Consider the following 19,932-nt stretch of genomic DNA (forward strand, 5'->3'; position numbering starts at 1 on the left):
TATCCGGCCTGGAGCTAATGTCACTCTCCCTCCCCTAAAAGGCTTGGGCACACCTGTGTTTTCCCTGACACTCCCACTAAACTGCCAGTTACCACCCCAGAGGCCTACTTCCTGTCGATCACCTCATGCGATACCTCGCTAACTCCCCACTGGGGGCACTGTCTGGCTTGCCGGTGGCTAGGTTCGCATACGCAATACCATTCACTGCCCCAGGATACGATGTATCCTTGCAATGGCAATCTCCGGATCCGATCTGTTCAGTTGCGCATCGGAACAGTAACGGAAGTAAATGAAATACGATTTATCGTCCCAATGGTTCAAAATCGGGCAAAAAAAAGAGCCATATCATACTAGTGCTTTAAGTTTACATACAGGAAATGTTTGATTGGGACAATGGCTCCATTTTCAGGATTGCTCCAGTATTGTAATAGGAGACACTGTTAGTAAACTGATCCGGTACCAGAGACTACTCTGCTAGCTGATATCTGAGTGTCCGGCACAGCTGGCATAAAAAGACATTGCTAATAATTTGATAATACAGCAGAACATTCTGAAAACTGATATTTCAGCAGAAATGATAGCTGCAAGGTTACTTTAATTAAAACCAGCTTAGTCGTTTCTTATCAGGAAGTGACAGTTTCAAGGAAAATTGCTAGAGTGACAAGCTTTAACGTACTAAGGTATCATGGCATTATTTTATCATTTGACATATTTCCTAAAAAAAAATGTAAATATTATTTTTATACATTTTTCGAAAGTTTTTTTTTTTCTGTGGAAAATTTGCATTTTAGTTTAACTGCAAATCCAATGCATTAAAAATGTCCTATAAAGGTTCTCACCTTGCCTCCTAGTTCCTACTGTGCTTCTCCCATTCCTGGTGCCAGCCAACACCCCCCTTCGGCCTGCGCTCCTGGTGAGTGCCACCCTGTTTGAGGAGGAGGGGGGTGGTCGCACACACGCAGGAGCTCCTGACTCCCATCCCTGGGGCACCCGTCTTCGGCCCTCGGAGAAGGGTTGCGCCAGCGGCCCGGAGGACACACGTCCCTGCCATGGCAACAGAGGAAGCCCCTGGCCAAGTTCCGGTCATCCGAGAGTGAAAAAAAAGTGGAAAATGAGGTTCAATGTGGATAAATGCACTTATAACCTAAGCGTGGTGGCATTGGGTAATTCAGAACTTGAAAAGGATCTAGGAGTCCAAATAGATAACAAACTGGGGTGTAGTGCTCAATGTAATAAAGCAACAAATAAGGCCAACAGGATACTAGCATGTATAAAAAAGGGTATGGAATCTAGGAACCCAAAAGTAATTATGCCTCTGTACAAAGCATTGGTTAGACCGCATCTAGAATACGGAGTACAATTCTGCACCCCGCACTATAAAAAGGACATCATAGAACTGGAAAGAATCCAAAGAAGAGCAACAAAGCTAATAAGCTTAAATACATTTAAAATAAGATTGGACAAACATTTATTGGTTAAAAACATCCAGGGTTACAAATAAGTAACATAATCTGTCTTTTAAAATATTTGAATACACTACATATAACAAGGGATAAGATACCCAGCACGGACAGTGTAATGTTTAGCATTACTGCCTCACAGCACTGAGGTCATTGGTTCTATCCCCACCATGGCAACTGTGCAAAGTTTGTATATTCTCCCCGTACTTGCATGGGTTTCCTCCAGGTACTCCGGTTTCCTCCCACAGTCCAAAAATATACTGGTAGGCTAATTGGCGCCCAACAAAATTAACCCTAGAATGTCTGTGTGTGCGTGTACATGTGGTTGGGAATATAGATTGTAAGCTCCACTGGGGCAGGGACTGGTGTGAATGTTCAAATATTCTCTGTCAAGCGCTGCGGAATATGAGTGCGCTATATAAGAAACATTTAATAAATAAACTAAACCAAGGTTGAACTCGATGGACGTAAGTCTTTATTCAGCCTTAACTACTATGTAACTATGGCCAAACCAGGCAGGCTTGGCAGCGATCACATGTGATCTATCGTATGCTTACGATATATCCTACGGTCCTGACGCCCGGGAGGTTCCGGGTGACTTTTTCACGCTGAGAAATCACCTAGTGTATGGCCTACTTTACCTGTGTACTGCATAGCGACCCAGCTGTCACAATCCCACAGTTAGTTATCATAGTTAGAATTTTTGCTATTTTTTGGTCCATGCTGATTGGCAGCCAATGTCACACAGTCATGCGCACGCGTGCCCCTCATTAAGGCACCTTTGTGAAACGACTGTGATTAAACAGTTGAGGGGGAGTGAGAGGATGAAGGGATTGCATGCTAATCACGTGTATGGTCTATCAGTTTTAATCTTTTAATTACATCACTTTTCCATGAGCACATTACTGAACATTTTGTTTGCACATTGAAGTCATTGGCCTTCTATTGGAAATGCATACTGTATAGGCTTGGAAAGCTTCACCACAATAAGCGCTGGGACATCAATATACTGTCACTGTTGTCTATGGGAAACACGATTAGCTAATGAGTTATTTTCTGTCCTCTGTCTGTTTATACAACCATGGGTAATACCTGTCCTCAGAAAGGCTAATCTGGGTTAGATTTACCTTCCTGGCCTGTTTCCTGTTTCCAATCTGTTACTATGGTCTGCTTTAACCCTTTGGGTGCTGAGTGAATTTGACAAAAAAAAGGTGTGAAAATTGGCAAGCAAACGTGTAGTCATTATACTGACCTGTAATGTTTACCTTATATAGGAAATATAATCTTCTTTTACACAACATTTTTTAATTTGAATTTATATAACAAATTAGAGCGACGATGTATGTTTTAGCAGATATTTTGAACATCTCTCTCAACTATGTCGGCATTCAAAGGGTTAAACCACCTTGATTTCATTGCTCCTTATACACCATTGACTATATTCCTATCACTACATATTCTGTCTCTCACCCTGTTTGTACATGATGGCTGATTACCACTCATCGGGGCTATTGTCTGCTCACTGTGTGTGGGCTGTTATTATAATACACATGTAAAAAGGGTTTTCATGGTACATACGAATGACTGGTGGTCGTGATCTGGCAGTCTGCATCTTGAAGGAGGGAATTCTAACAGGGGTCCATTAAGTATGCTTACCTTCCCTCTGGCTTCCCCTCGCCAACCCCAGCAGTGAAAAGTGTTATTATCCCCCCACCCCTTCAGCAGCAGCAGCAGCAGCAGCAGCACACACCTACAGCATGTGCTGTGCTGACAGCAGGCTCAGCATGAGTGTCTCACTGACAGCGTGAGAGCTCATGCTGAGCCTGCTGTCAGCACAGCACATGCTGTAGGTGTGTGCTGCTGCTGCTGAAGGGGTGGGGGGGATAATAACACTTTCTACTATCTCCGTATTCATTTTGGGGGCGTGGCCAAACGTGGGAGGTGGTCACACCTCCTGCTATTAGGCCACGTCCCCAATTTTACCAGGGCCCGGCATACCTCTCGGCGGCCCTTTGAGTAGCCATAGATCAACTCTAAGCTCTACTATCCCTTGTTTTTTGCGTATAGGATTTGAATGTATACACAACTGCAAATGAGATTGTGATGGCCATAGGTGTGCGCAGCCCATTTATTTAGGGGGTGCACTATTGGAGGGGCGTGTCCATCACCGCCTACTGGGCGTGTCCATCATCGACTATTATTACTCATAATGCAACACACTGCAATTCCCATTAGCCATAATGCCACGCACAATAATGCCCATCACACATGCCACACACAGTAATGCCCATTCCACAAGGCTTGAAAAATGTTAGTGAAATAGGGGCAATAGGGACAGTGCGCGCCAAAGGCGCACACCAAAATTTTATACCGTAATGCATAATACACATAACACAGCCATTACATAGAATACCGCATTCCATAATGCCCATTATATGTTATGACAAACACCTTAATTCTCATTACACGTTGTGCCTCACACTGTGACGCCCATTACATGTTACGCCTTACAACATGATGCACCTTACACGCTATACCTCACACCGTGATGGCCATTACACATTACGCCTCAGATTATGCCATGTGGGGGAAGGGGTGTGAAATGCTAATTGCCAAGAGTCACATGCTCCTTACCATGGGTTTCATGCTCCCTGGGAAGGGGGTGGTTAAATCCTCGTTGACAGGGGAAGTTTCATGCTCATTGCTGGGGGTGCTCACTGCACGCCAGCGCTCCCGGAATCTGCACTTCCGGGTAGCGCTGGGCGCTATTCTTGTCCGATGCCCACCGGAGCCGCAGCCACCTTCCCTTTTAAACCGCTGGCCAGATGCTGCACACTGAAGCTACTTTACTTGTCAGCAGCAGGCAGCATCCGGCCAGCGGTTCAAAAGGGAAGGAGCAGTGGCGTAACTATCGTCCCGCAGCCCCCGCGGTGGCGGGGAGGCGCTGAGGGTATGTGGGCGCCGGGGGGGCTGCGTGATGATAGTTGCCTTCTGCCGCCGTACCGTGCACCACCGGGTCCCAGCTCTCCCTAGTCCCGGCAGCCGCAGCGCTGTTCTAGTACAAAAAGGTGACACTTGGAAAATGGCTGCCCCCATACCGCAGACAGTTTTTCGTCTGCAGTATGGGGGCAGCCATTTTCCAAGTGTCACTTTTTCATTAGCAGCAGTAACGGGAGAGCCGCCCGGGACCCGGCGCAGACGGATGCGGCCAGCCGGCCAGAGGTAACGCACACACGCGCACACACACAAACACGTTACACATACATACATACAAACACACACACACACACAGAAACACAACCCCCCCCTCCCGACCGCCGTACCACGGCTCCCCTCCGCTCCGTTTTTTTTTACAGGGGGGCGCCTCCTGACTTGTCGGCAGGGGGGCGCCGAAAAACTAGTTACGCCGCTGGGAAGGAGGCTGCGGCAGGCGGTGTTTCAGGTACAGCAGCCCGTGCCCTCCCTTCTCTTCAGAGTGGCAGGGCCCAGGACACTTGTACACCTAGTACCCAAGAGCAAATGTAGGATTTTCGGGAGGGGGTTTCTGTTCACACACACACACACACACACACACATTTTAATACTGAAATAACATCATAACATGTTTCCAACAAAGCATACTACTCTTCCGGAAGGCCAGGAACCAGGAATAGTACCCAATTTTTATGAGCCTCCCATCCATTCTGGCACTGTTAGCAAGTATGACAGGATACATACACACAGCAGACACACACACACACACACACACTCAGCCAACACGCGCACACACATAGTATACACATACAGAGCCCCTCCTCCACACACGCATAGTATACATATACACAGCTTTGGTTATGTGATACTTATCTTGCCTGAAAGTCCTGCAGAGTGCCGCTCCCGCCTCTCCCTCCAGGACATCATTGTCTGTTTCATGCCCATGTGCATGTGAGCGGTCACCGAGGCATTGTTTGGTGTTAGATTGGAGTGCTGGGTCAGTGTGGCTATTTATATATGTATGATTACACAATATACAATATATACACACAGCCCCTCTATGCATATACACACACACACACACACACACACACACACACACCACACACAGTATACATACAGGCACAGCATGCACACACAATGTACTGTAGTATACACAGAGCCCCCCCCCCCCCCCCACACACCCACATACACACCCACATACACAGCCCCACTATGCACACACACAGTATACACACACCTTTTTGACAAAACAATAAAAAGCAGCCAGCATCATTAAAAAACAATATAATCACAATGTTTTCTACCTTCCCCCTCCCCCTCTAAAACAAAGTCATAGGCTGCTCATAAAACATACAAACCCCCTGTTCCAGAACCTCCCGATAAGCAGCATACCTGGTCCACTAGCACATTTCAAACACCCGGAAGTCCTCCTCAGTCCTCACTCGGCCACTCGGCCAGCGCTTCTCAGTAATGCCTGAGAGGAGCTGCTGAGCACTTCAGCTCCCCCTACAGGCAGCCAGGGTCCTCACTCCCTATATAGTCTGTACTGTAGCCTGCTGCAGCTCTGACACGTCTATCACTGCAGCCGGCCCTGCTTCACTCCCGGAAAAAATAAAAAAGCTATTCAACTGCGGTCGGCCCTGGCTGCAATCGTGCGGGGGTGCCTGTCATTAGGAGGTGCCTGTGCACCCCTGGCACCCCCTATGGTGATGGCTCCAGTGGGCGGCACTTTTCATTCCGTAGCCTAGAAAATCATAATTTGCATACAAATACAAATTTGCATTTAAATACAGCAACACCCCAGAGAGAAACTACATGGTGTATTTACTAAGATGGGAGTTCTATTAAAGATGGAATTTTGCCCATAGCGACCAATCAAAATCTACGTCTTATTTATTTTGCACCTTCTAGAAGATCATAGATAGAATCTGATTGGTTGCCCATAGCAACATACCATCTTTAATAGAACTCCCATCTTGGTAAATAAACCCATGTATGCACCTCTTGCGTACAGATGGAGTGCCTCTTGTTATTGCAAGTCCTGGCGATTCTATCGTCCACCGCCATGATGCGCCATCAGACGGAAGGGGGCGCACAAGACGCTCGTGCCCCCCGTTAAATCTGAGCCCGCCGCTCCCCCATCAGTGCCCACAGCCCCCTCCCCCCCAATCCTGCCCGTCTCCCTGAATAGGAAACGGGCAGGGATTCCGCTCCCTTGCGTGAGTGATGGGGCCGCGCATGCGTGTGAGACGCTTGCGCATCCCTGTCAGTTGGAGCTCCTCTCCGCCAGCAGAGGGGATCTGGCGAGAGCTGGCGCTGAATGAGAGGCGCTTCATCTGTATTTCTGCAATATACTTAAATAGAGAAGCACCACCAGTGGCGCCCCCCCCCGCCGCCGCCCCGCTAAGCACCCCTACCCCCTCCGCCGCCCCGCCACCGCCCATGCAAACCCCCCCCTCAATTCCCCACAGCCTTACCTATCGCGCTGGTCCCGGATGCTCCGTTCTTCTGCTGAGGACCACCAGAAAATGGCCGCCCCCAGCAGACAGTTTCAGAGAACTGTGTGCTATATGGGGGTGTCCATTTTGTGGTGGTCCTCAGCAGAAGAACGGAGCCGCCGGGACCAGCACGATAGGTAAGTCTGCGGAGGATTGGGGGGGGGGGGTTTAACTATAGCACCGCAGCCCCCGGCGCCCCCACATGCACAGCGCCCCCCTGCGGTGGCGGGGGCTGCGGTGCTATAGTTACGCCGCTGAGCACCACCTTCAATACATAGCCACCTGAGCATATATTTCACTCTGTTATTGTAAAACTCATTCTGACGGAAGGATTTACCTGTACCCGGGCAGTTCTGCCAGTCAAGTAGAGGCAATGCATCCGAAATCCATCATCTCGTTTGCACTCATCTGTAAGACCAGACCCAACGCACAAAGATAAATCCATGCAATCACAGAAAAGGAGGAAGCCATTGCTGTGTCTGTACATTCCAGTTTGGAAAAGCCCCTTCTGTGTTTTAGCTGAAGCAGGCTGTTATGTAACCTAAATTAACATATGTTATTTTTAAATCCTATTCTGAAAAATGGTAACCATTCTTTGCATAATTTATTACATTTCAAGAGAGTGCAGTGTGCAGCAACAGGCGCATGCTAAATAGTATTTGCAATCAGATTTAGGAAGATGGCTGAAATCACTCTGCGCTCGTAGCACAGAAAACTTGTCTAGCAACGATAATTGCCACTCTGTATTCCGGTGAAAGCATTTTAATTACTAACAATGTCATGGTTACTCAACTGAAAATACATTTCTTAGCAGATGATTTCTTTACAGATCCGAGTCCTTACGGATTCCGTGTTCTCTACAAGTCCTTCAAACCCTGTATTTATTTGTATGTTTCTCACCTGACTTGAGTAAACCTTACTGTGGTTTGGTGTACAGGGTTTCCTTACTTGCCACCTGCCAGATCGGCTGGGTTCACACATCATCTAGTGCAGGGGTGGCCAATGGGAGGCAATGAGCCCAAAAATATGTTATGGTAAAACAAAGAGCCGATACTGTGCATAAAATGGGCGTGGCCTAGATTGCACAAGGCCACATACCATTTTTAAAATGGGTTGTGGCCTAACTGGCACAAGCACTGGCGGATTAAGGGGGGGGGGGGGGACACCCGGGCACGTGCCACCCCCCCCCCCCTGTCATTTCTGACACAATTTTTTTTTTTACTTTAAATGCCGCCGCAAAGAATTAACAGCCGGGCAGATCGTCCTGCTGCCTGGCTATATACAGTGTCAGGCTCAGCTGTGCAGCAGCCCCTAGGTCCCGGGCGGCTCCCGAGTCCCGGCTATTTTAAAGCGTATCTCGCGCTGCCGCGGTCGCTTGCTGGGACCGCGAGCCAATCAGAGCTCGGTCGCAGTCCAGTAGCCAATCAGGAGCCACCACTCCTGATTGGCTGCTGGACCGCGAGCAAGCTCTGATTGGCTCGCGGTCCCGACAGGCGGCCCGGCAGCGCGAGCTAGGCTTCAAAATAGCCGGAGGTCCCGGAGCTGTTGCAGAGCTGACCTGAGCCTGACGCACACTGTATACAGCCGGGCAGCAGGACGATCTGCCCGGCTGTTAATTCTTTCAGGCGGCGGGGGTCGGCATTTCAATAAAAAATAAATAAATAATAGGTCATCGTTAACGATGGACATCATCTCCCCTGAGATTGAGAAAAAGCCTGCAAGCAAGAAGGAGGAAACTGTGCAGGTAATGTTTCACTACACAATGATATACAAACCATGTGACCCATGAACTCATTGTATCACCTTTTTTTATCCAAATGAATGCATAGAGAAGGAGCTGACATCTTGTTACATATAAACAAATCTCATAGTTTAATAATAAATACAGAGGTGATGACCGAGCATTCGTGTTTGTAAGCTCTTGTGACTGAGCTGTTCTACTTTACAGTTGTGATGGGGCTATTGCAGATTGCACGTAATGGCTGCAGTTGCACCTGCATTGCATAAAACACGGATAAAAATGGCAGAATAGTCTCCCATATGCTTCTATGCACGGCTGTAATTGGGAGTGTGTGTAGGGCTCTGTGTCCTAGGGGGCTGGCTGCCGCAGTGATCTCTGTGACGGACATTGTATGCAGCCGGGCAGCTGGACGCTCTGCCCGGCTGTGAATTCTTTCAGGCGGCGGGCGGCAACTTGTAATGGGCATTATGGTGAACATTTTTGGCAATGTCCATGTTTGTGGTGTCTGTTGTGAATTTTGGCGCAATCCATGTGGCATAATGTGAATTTTGGCTCACGTAGTTTGGCATAATGTGTAAGGGGCAAGTATAATGGGGGTCTACTATTTTGTTGCATAGTGTGTAGATGTGGTATATGGTGTGGTACCAGGGGCGCTGGAACGTTTTTAGGTTGGGGGGGGGGCAAGATATAATCTCATTTTGGCGCCCCCTAAATTGCTATATGTTACCCCCGGGCACTATACACACTGGCAGCGGCATATACACGTGGGCATTATACACAGGGCAGCGGTATATATGCATGGGCATTATACACAGGGCAGCGGCATATATGCGTGGGCATTATACACAAGGCAGCGGCATTTACGCATGGGCATTATACACAGGGCAGCGGCATATACACGTGGGCATTATACACCGGGCAGCGACATATACATGTGGCCAGAGACACCAGGACTGACATTAATCCAGGGGTTGTCATTTACTCGTAAAAAGTGGAAAAAGTGGCAGTGTCACCCCCAAACAGATTTATGTGATTATGTCTGATTATGATAATCAGACATAATTACATAAACCTGTTTGGTTGTGAATCCAGGGGTAAATGACAACCCCTGGATCTGTCAGTCACTGGGGAAGGGAGGGTGAGAGGAGCAGCATTTACCTTTAAGTTTTAGTTGTGGCAACACAGCGTGAGGCGTTCCCGAGCGGTGAATAACTTCCGGAAGTCCGTAGTAACAGACCAAACTTAAACCTGGGCTTACTCAATTTGTCAAAAGATGGCGCTGCTGCACACAGTGAAAACAGTCCGGCCTTGCAGTAGATATTTTCCGATAATTCCCATGGGGACTTAAACAAATAAAAGTTATCCCACTTAACTGGTTTGGGAAGAATGAGTGATCCGGGGTGTCGCTGCACCTACTTAGGCTGGGTGCCCACTTGTCCTGGTCAGGGGGTTAGGATCCAGATGGGCTGCTAACACAGCATAGGGATGGGCACAAGTGGGGAGCACACTGGGTGCTGGGGAAGAGTATAGCCCCACCGGTACTTGGGGTGCTGTGGGGTGCCAGGTAGGGTCCATTTCGTCAGTGGCAGGGAGTGTACGGGAGTCTGTCTGGGGTGGCGAGTACAGGAGATTCCTGACGTCTGGAACAAGTTGCAGGCTCCTGCCCGTCACGATAGGGTCCCCTGGTGTCCACCCGGCTGGCTGCTGTGTCCCTCTTCTGCAGGGGGGGCACTAGTGCGGGCGCTGCAGCTGCAGCGTTGCCGCACTCAGTCGCTCCGCTCCACTCCCGTTGTGTCTCGCGCTGCTCCCTCGGCGCCGGCTCCTTGTAGCCACAGGCTGCCTGTCTTCTGCGCCGGACGGTCTCTCATAGGCCCCCCGCCGGCGGCTTCTATAGTCGCGCTGTCGCCCGATGACAGCGTCAGCTGTGTTGCTCGGCGGTGGTCAGGCTCCGTCCTGGGCGCGCCGCTGGGCTCTTACTCTGCTCCACGCTCCTTCTCCTCACCATGCTGCTTCACCGCGCTCCTCTTCCAGCCGGTTTACGCGCTCCTCAGCCTGCATCCCCGGAACCTTTGGCCTCCTCTCACTTCCTCCCTGCTGCCATACGTCCTCCAGGGCTGTCACTCAGCCTGGGGACGCCTCCTCACGCCCTCAAATGGCATGGGTATTAACCCTGTCCCTGCCAAGAGGACGTGGCTCAGACTGGGGTGCCACAACTGATTAATCAGCCGCCCGCCTGCACAGCTGCTTTAGCGCCTCAGTAATTTTGGGGGGGGGGGGAAGCTGCCCCCTCGCCCCCCCCGTTCCGGCGCCACTGTGTGGTACACAACACTCAAGGCCACACACCCTTTTCCACCTTCGGCGTGCGCACAACTGCATCCTTCAGTATTGATGCCAAGGTGGGCCTGTGTACTTTCAATGCCAGGGCCTAATTTTTAATCCCATTCCCTCCCTCTCTCTGTCCTCCTTCCCTTCCTCCTCAGCGTGCACACTGGCACCACTAACACCCCCCCCCTCCCCTATCTTGGTGCTCCCCCTGTCATTTTCTCCTGGATCCGCCCCTTGGCACAAGGCCACGCCCCATATTTCTGTTCACTCCTTTGGTAGGAGCATGATCTTGTGTCAAACCTCAGTTTTTAGTTAAGCTGGGGATGAGACAAGCACATTGAGGTAATCTTCCCAATATAAAAAAAAACTTTATTACCTTTTTCCACTTTGCTGAAATATTTTTAATTAGTGGGACTTTTGACAATTCTTGTTTTTAGCATTTTTTTACAATTCTCTCATATGTGTGTCTGTAAGAACAGATCAATGTTTGGATTTCACTTATTTCAGAAAAAACTATTCATAACGGTAAGTAGACAGCTTCCACAGCTGCAGACCTGCTCTGCCGCCCGGCCACCACACCCGATCTGCCATCCGGCCATTGCACCCGTTCTGCTGTCCAGCTGCCACATCCAGCCCCTCACTCCCTTGCGGTCTCTGTTCACGCTTCCTGATGCTGGGTAGTGACAGGCAGCAGCATTGAGGGGGTGGGGAGGGGACATAGAGAAGGCTTTATTTCCATAAAAAGTCAGCAGATCTTACCTGTTTTCCAGGATGGGAGTACCAAAGGTCTGCTGTCCCCATGCAAAATTCCTGTCTTCACAGACCACAGATTCCATTGGCCAACATCACAAGCTGATGGCCATACATCAGAAAGATATTGTACCCAATCATACAATCTCAATTGATTGTAAGATGGTTTGTATGCAGATTGCGTGCACATCGTGTACATACAATCACACAATCTCCTGGTGGCCCCGGGAGATTGGAGGATTGGTCTTCTGATCTGACGTGCTGCATGTAAGATTAACTGGGATTGGGGGCAGATTGCATGTGCTTTTAAGCGCATGCAATCTGTCTTTAGATGGGTCATACAACCAGAGTCATGTGACAATCCCTCCATGACTAGCAGAGAAGAGAGGTGCAGCTTCCAGGTGACCCGTGGCAGTGAAGATGCTTGGAGCCGCAGAAGTTTCCTAGCGGCAGGTGGGACGGGCGGGTGGCTGAAGAGAGCGGTGGAAGTCCTTTTGCACAATTCTGTCACTACTCTGAAAACAGTTTTCAGAGGATTGCTGCATTCAGGCTATTTAATCATGTCATAACACAGCAGATGTGAGCAGATAGGTAGTTGCTGGCAACCTGTAAATTATAAAAATAAATAAAAAAATGGATATTTGGTACTCCGATCCTAGTAGGCCAGCCCCCTATTTAAATGATTCTCCAATCTATACAATCATGCAGCAGATGGATTGTATGACTGATTGTATGATCGATTGTGAGTAGATTGTGTGTCCAAAAAACAACAAAGAATTCCTTTAAGGTGGCTATACATCAGAAAGACCAGTGTTAAGGTGGCCATACATCAGAAAGACCGGTCTTAAGGTGGCATACATCAGAAAGACCTGTCCTACAATCACAATTGTGTCCAATTTTCTCTTCAACTCCCCGACAGTCGTTGATGGTTTTTGGAAACACAATGAACTCCCAATCTGTCATACAATCTGTCATACAATCAGTCATACAACCAGTTGAGATTGTACGATTGGGTACAATATCTTTCTGTTGTATGGAGGCCTTTACAATCACGATTGTGTCAAACTTTCCCTTCAGCTCCCTGGCAGTCATTAGTGGTTTTTGGACACACAATGTACTTACAATCTGTCATACAATCAGTCTACAACCAGTTGAGATTGTACAATTGGGTACAATATCTTTCTGATGTATGGGGGCCTTTACTCAGCTAGCCGTCTGTGGGGAACATGGCAACCATCATTGGTAGCAGTGCTGGAATCGCAAGTTGCAGCGCACACACAGAAGACATCCCTTCTACTCAGACATCTCCTGCATGCCCCTCCTAGAGATATTCAATGCTGCCTGCATTCGGCATTGAGCTTCTGTCCATCTCTGAATCAGACCCTGAGTTTGGGTAACCACAGGTTTAGTGATCAACTTAAGTGTTGTTTTATGAAATCTTGGGTGAGATTTAATAGGATGAGAGATTTAAAAAGTGAGAGATTTGGTAAGAAATCTCCAGTTTTTTTAAAGTGGCAATCATTTACACTGCAAAGCCAGTTTGATTTTGCAGTGTAAATGATTGCCGCCTTAAAAAAACTGGAGATTTCTTACCAAATCTCTCACTTTCTGAATATCTCATCCTATTAAATCTTACCCCATGTGTCTTTCGCGTCATCTGGTCAAAATACCATGGAGAATAAACCTCATACTGTAAATGTTCTTGTTAATTGTTCAGTTATTTGCACAAAAATATAATTTGCCTTAAAAAATCTCTGTTGATGTTTGTTCAAGATTAGGAGAATGTAAGCAATGAACAATTAACTAAGAAACAAAAGTAAGCACAAGGCAAGACCGCCCTGCTCACCAAGCCCCTCCCACGAGGTTCCTGCAAAAGTAAGCGGACACATTACTAAAGTGTGAGTGCTTTGCTACACAGCAATGCCCTCGTACATTACCGGCTGCCCCTTGACTGTGCAGTCTGTGTGGGACAGGACGTGGTGGCCCTTCCCCGAGCATTCCAGACATGCCTGCGGTGTTCCAACCTCTCTAACAAAATGGTCCATATCCGCCTCGCCCCCAAGATCCATTGACACTGTCCCCCCGGCCAGCTCTGATAGATCGCAGGTTCAGGGCTTTTGCACACGTGTACAGAATTGCGGAAACTGACAAATAGCGATTTCCACACTTCTATATACGGCTGCGCTGTAAGTGTCCACACTTGCTTTGTGCTGCCCTTACCGAAAGGTGAGAAAGGAAAAATACTGTACAGGTTGAGTATTCCTTTATAAATCTGGAAGTTATGGTTTTCGGAATAATTTGGATAACAGATATCCAGAAAAGAAATATTCAACCTTTAATATACTGTTCTATACAGACATTTCAGAACCCAGTTGTTCTAGTTTTCTAGTAATACTGTGATTTCGTATTCCTGCAAGCACTGGGGAGAGGGTGTAAAAATAATTACACATCTGGTTTCAACACACAAGTAGCTTGTCTTAATAGTGGTTTCATAGAAGTACTATTTTACGCATCCTACAGCCTTTCCCAGTGGGAATTATATTATTGTAGTCCCAAGCGGCTGGTGGACTAATAAACGCATCATTAGTAGCCTCATTACTGAGGAATAGACAGATATGTTGCCCAGCCAACCTCAACTTTGCTAGTTATAATGCATAATTCTCATCACTTAACTGTCCTGCTAACAGAGTGCAATGGCGCCTGAAATGCATTTACACAGACAGCCGCTGCGACTTTATACTACTCCATATACGGGATGCAGTCAAAATCCCAGCGGTCGGAATCCCAACCGCCGAAATCCCGGCACTTTGTCCCTCTATGGGTGTCCACCACACCCATAGAGGGAGAATAAATTAGTGTGCCAAGCGCAGCGAGGCACCGGGCACGCTGCGTAGCGAGTGCAGCAAGCCCGCAAGGGGGTCCACGTCCCCCCCCCCTGTCAGGATTTTGGCGGTCGGGATTCCGGCGTCGGGATTTTGACCTGCAGGATTTCATACCAATCCGGTCTGTAAAATGCCTTCCGCAGCAGCATGGCTCATGTCAGTGTCTGCAAGTGGCGTCCGGGAGCCTTACACAGCAGGCTCATGTCAGTGTGAGTGTGTAAGCTGTGCCGGCGGGAGCTGCATGTTCCGACCGGCGTCCATCCCCAGGCAGCACAGTAAGAGCCCACCCCTCTCCCGAGTCCCAGCGGCGGCCGCGAAAATTCTTGTTTGGTGGGCTGATAGGGGGATCAAGTGCCGGCCGCCCGCAGCAATTGATTGCCAGGCGGCTGGGTGCAGGGAGGGATGAGTAACCCGGCAGCTAAGCGGGGGCCTGGGTCAGTTGTCCCCTTTGACCCCCCCCCCCCCTGTCGATGGGCCTTCCTGGACGAGTGACAACTCCTTACTGTGACTGCGGCTTAGTGTTCTATATAAAAAAACATAGGATAAATAAACCCTTTGTGTGTGTATATGTATGTATATATATATATATATATATATATATATATATAACATGTAGTACAAAGTAGCGGCACTCAGACGGGTCTTCTTTCAAAAAATGTATTTAAGTGAACTGACGTTTCGGAGCTCGTGGCCCCGTTATCAAAGTGAACAGGTGAGACAAGGTGTACAGATACATCTTACCTTAAATAGGGTGTCCTTCTTCCCGCGCCGCACTCCGGTCCCCGCCCGCCGTGCGCGCCGTATGACGGAAGTCAGAGCTGACTTACCCGGAAATGACGCAAGAGGAGCGTTCAGGCGGGCTTGCTTGAACCGCAAGCTTCCTGGTCACCATGGAGATCTCCCTCTTGTAACTGACGGCGTCTCGGCTGGCAGGGGACCTGCAAGTAACGGAGCAGAATTAAGGCACACTGTACATAGTGCAGTATTGTGAACAATAATATAATGAAGATGCTTGATACAGTTAATATATAATGAATATTAGCATATAAAACAATTATTAAATCGAGTGCATCTATTATAACGTATTCCAGCATATTCAGTGACGGGTAATGAAAAAAGGGGAGTGAAAAAACGTGAGCACAAAAAACCACAGTGAAATAAACTGTATGGGATTGATGCTGGGAATAGCTGTGAAACAAATATATCATAAAATGTTAAAAAACAGAAAAAAGAAGCAAGGGTAAGCGTTCAGCTGGTAGTTAATTGTATTGGTTCATGGGAACTACTTTAGAAAAATTGTTTGTAAACATAACTACTTTGAATAAATGGCACTTTCAAAGTTACTGTATAGCAATGGAGTCAGTCTAATAAGGCTAGCTGCTTGACGTTACTGGAGGATGAACTCAGATTTGCTGGGAACACGTTCACATGCCGACTCATCTTGGTCGACTTGTCGTGAGCAGTTATAGCAAAGTTCCCAGTGGAAGTCTCTCATTCAAGCCGTTGGGGCTGGTAGCATTCAGTCTGAAAATCCACCTTGTTTCCAGTCTCAGAAGAGTACCTCCTCTTTCCCCTCCTCGAATGGACTCCGGAACATGGTCTATGGCCATATGTTTCAGGTCGCTCAGTTTGTGGTGGCAGGCGGCGAAGTGCTTGGCTACGGGTTGTTCTTGATCCTTGCCGTCCAATGCTGCCTTTATAGCAGACCTGTGTAAGGCCATCCTGTCTGCTATAAAGGCAGCATTGGACGGCAAGGATCAAGAACAACCCGTAGCCAAGCACTTCGCCGCCTGCCACCACAAACTGAGCGACCTGAAACATATGGCCATAGACCATGTTCCGGAGTCCATTCGAGGAGGGGACAGAGGAGGTACTCTTCTGAGACTGGAAACAAGGTGGATTTTCAGACTGAATGCTACCAGCCCCAACGGCTTGAATGAGAGACTTCCACTGGGAACTTTGCTATAACTGCTCACGACAAGTCGACCAAGATGAGTCGGCATGTGAACGTGTTCCCAGCAAATCTGAGTTCATCCTCCAGTAACGTCAAGCAGCTAGCCTTATTAGACTGACTCCATTGCTATACAGTAACTTTGAAAGTGCCATTTATTCAAAGTAGTTATGTTTACAAACAATTTTTCTAAAGTAGTTCCCATGAACCAATACAATTAACTACCAGCTGAACGCTTACCCTTGCTTCTTTTTTCTGTTTTTTTAACATTTTATGATATATTTGTTTCACAGCTATTCCCAGCATCAATCCCATACAGTTTATTTCACTGTGGTTTTTTGTGCTCACTTTTTTTCACTCCCCTTTTTTCATTACCCGTCACTGAATATGCTGGAATACGTTATAATAGATGCACTCGATTTAATAATTGTTTTATATGCTAATATTCATTATATATTAACTGTATCAAGCATCTTCATTATATTATTGTTCACAATACTGCACTATGTACAGTGTGCCTTAATTCTGCTCCGTTACTTGCAGGTCCCCTGCCAGCCGAGACGCCGTCAGTTACAAGAGGGAGATCTCCATGGTGACCAGGAAGCTTGCGGTTCAAGCAAGCCCGTCTGAACGCTCCTCTTGCGTCATTTCCGGGTAAGTCAGCTCTGACTTCCGTCATACGGCGCGCACGGCGGGCGGGGACCGGAGTGCGGCGCGGGAAGAAGGACACCCTATTTAAGGTAAGATGTATCTGTACACCTTGTCTCACCTGTTCACTTTGATAACGGGGCCACGAGCTCCAAAACGTCAGTTCACTTAAATACATTTTTTTAAAGAAGACCCGTCTGAGTGCCGCTACTTTGTACTACATGTTATCCATCATCTATTGATGGCACCGGGGGGCAGCTGACTTATAAGAAGAGAGTGCCGGACCGACAACCAGTAATCTATATATATATATATATATGGTACTTCTTTACTTTCACGGCGCCAGCATGGCGCCGCGCGTACTTCCGGGTTACGCTCGCCACTAATTAAGTTAAATAAACGGAGTTAACGCCATGCCAACATGGATAGTTCATACCTTCACTATCCATGTTGGCATGGAGTTGATTTTAATTAACGTGGCGAGCGTAGCGAGCCACCGAGCCCGCAGCGTGGGCGAGCGAAGCGAGCCCCGCAAGGGGACTCTGACGCGCGGCGCCATGCTGGCGCCGTGAAAGTAAAGAAGTACCATATATATATATATATATATACAGTATGTGTGTGTGTGTATGTATATATATATATATATATATATATATATATATATATATATATATATATATTACTATTATTAATATTAAAGTATTTTCATATAGTTTAATGAGATGCTAAACTGAAACAACATTCAGTAATTTAGTGTATTCACAAAGACTATGGAGATAAAAAAGACTACTTAAAGATTTTGATTGCTTGGGAAAATGATTCATTATAATGCATTCATGCAGCATACAGTGCTTCCTCCAGTTATTATCATGCAAATGAAAAGAGGAAAATACACAGTTTGGTTTTTTGTTCTAATTTTTTTGTAATTTTTTCTTATTTTTTTTTGCAGGTTTTACTGGGACCTGGTAATGCTGATTATGATGGTGGGGAATCTCATCATTATACCAGTCGGGATAACCTTCTTTACAGAACAGACAACCACTCCCTGGATTATATTCAACGTCGCCTCCGACACCGTTTTTTTATTTGACTTATTCATGAATTTTAGAACTGGCATTGTCATTGAGGACAATTCTGAAATAATTCTAGATCCAAAAGTCATCAAGATGAGTTATTTAAAGAGCTGGTTTGTCGTTGACTTCATCTCCTCCATCCCCGTGGATTATATCTTTCTCATTGTAGAGAAAGGAATGGACTCGGAGGTGTACAAGACCGCCCGGGCGCTCCGCATTGTGAGATTTACAAAAATCCTCAGTTTATTACGTCTGCTCCGACTTTCAAGACTAATTAGATACATTCATCAGTGGGAAGAGGTAAGAGAGAGAAAATATATCTGAAATATATTATATATTGTTTTGTACACTTTAATTAGAATCCTTTGGGTTTTTTTTTTAGATTAAGTAATGATGTTATATTGCAGTGGTTATTACAATGATAACTACAATTATTACATAATATCACTTTGCAATTCAAAGAAGAATCAAGTCCACGTGCAGTCTAATGTGGATTGGAAAATGTGTCCATTTCTTGTTACATTATCATTTTTATATTAGCATGTTTTACCTTTTTTCTCTTATTTTGGTATATTTTCTGTATCAATATTCAGAATGGTCTTTTTACTGTGCCTTAACTATTTAAATAATGACTTGGACGTAGGGTGGCTAATCCTAGGATTGGGATCGTCACGGATCCCGGGAATTGGCCCTTAAATTGACGGAAACGTCAATCCCGGGATTTCTAATGCCAGGCATAGATGCTGCCTGGCTGGTCCTGACCCGGCTTGCGGCTCTGGGCAGCGTGACGTGGTCTGATGTCATGCTGCCAGCCGCATCGCCCACCCCACCGCACTGGCTGGCCATACCGCCCCACTCCTGGCCGCACAAATGTACTTTTTGTCAATATCTAGCGAGGGCCACTATGAGACATTTGCTGTACTCCATTGGGGTTTATTTTCTAAGATGGGAGTTTTATTTCAGATGGCATGTTGCTATTGGAAACCAATCAGATTCTATCTATTATCTTGTAGAAGGTGCTAAATAAATAATAACTAGAGGTACTCTTTACCTATCACGGCGCCCATCGCGGGCATCGCGGGTACATTTATGTCTGGCCGCGATGCGACCGACGCGATGCCCGCGATTTCCCATTGAAACCCATGTTAAACATGGAAATTGCGTCGGTCGCGTCGCGGCCGGCCATAAATGTACCCGCGATGCCCGCGACGTGATGCACCCGATTTCCCATAGCAATCAATGTTAAATGGCCTGACCGACGCGATTTTACTGTTAAATGCCTCAATGGACCCGATGTGGCCATAGGAAACAATGTTAAATGGGCCACAGAGGCCAAATAGGCAACCTTGACTGGGAAATGGCCCCCCCAATTGTTACCGCCACCCCACGATCAACGTCAACCCGAAGCGTGGCGAGCGCAGCGAGCCCGCGAGGGGCGGTGGTACACGTCCTCCGACCTTTTCATACCCCCACTATCCACGTCGGCGTGGAGTTGAGAATAGAATAGTGTGGCGAGCGCAGCGAGCCACCGAGCCCGAAGCGTGGCGAGCGGACGCGGATACCTTCACAGCTATACGCGTCCCCTCGCGGGCTTCACAGGTATCCGCGTCCCCTTGGGGGGGCTCGCT

The 19,932-nt window shown here is 47.4% G+C and overlaps 1 protein-coding gene across 1 annotated transcript in view; it reads left to right on the forward strand.

The window, feature by feature from the left end:
* Positions 1 to 19,932, forward strand: part of HCN1 (hyperpolarization activated cyclic nucleotide gated potassium channel 1) — a 436,596-nt gene that overhangs the window by 74,492 nt on the left and 342,172 nt on the right. The window contains exon 2 of the mRNA XM_083153907.1: positions 18,181 to 18,604. Coding sequence (XP_083010033.1) covers positions 18,181 to 18,604 — 424 coding nt within the window. The remainder of the gene's footprint in view (positions 1 to 18,180; positions 18,605 to 19,932) is intronic.

This window comes from Crinia signifera, chromosome 1 (genome assembly GCF_055691185.1).
Source record: "Crinia signifera chromosome 1, ASM5569118v1, whole genome shotgun sequence".
NCBI lineage: Eukaryota > Metazoa > Chordata > Amphibia > Anura > Myobatrachidae > Crinia > Crinia signifera.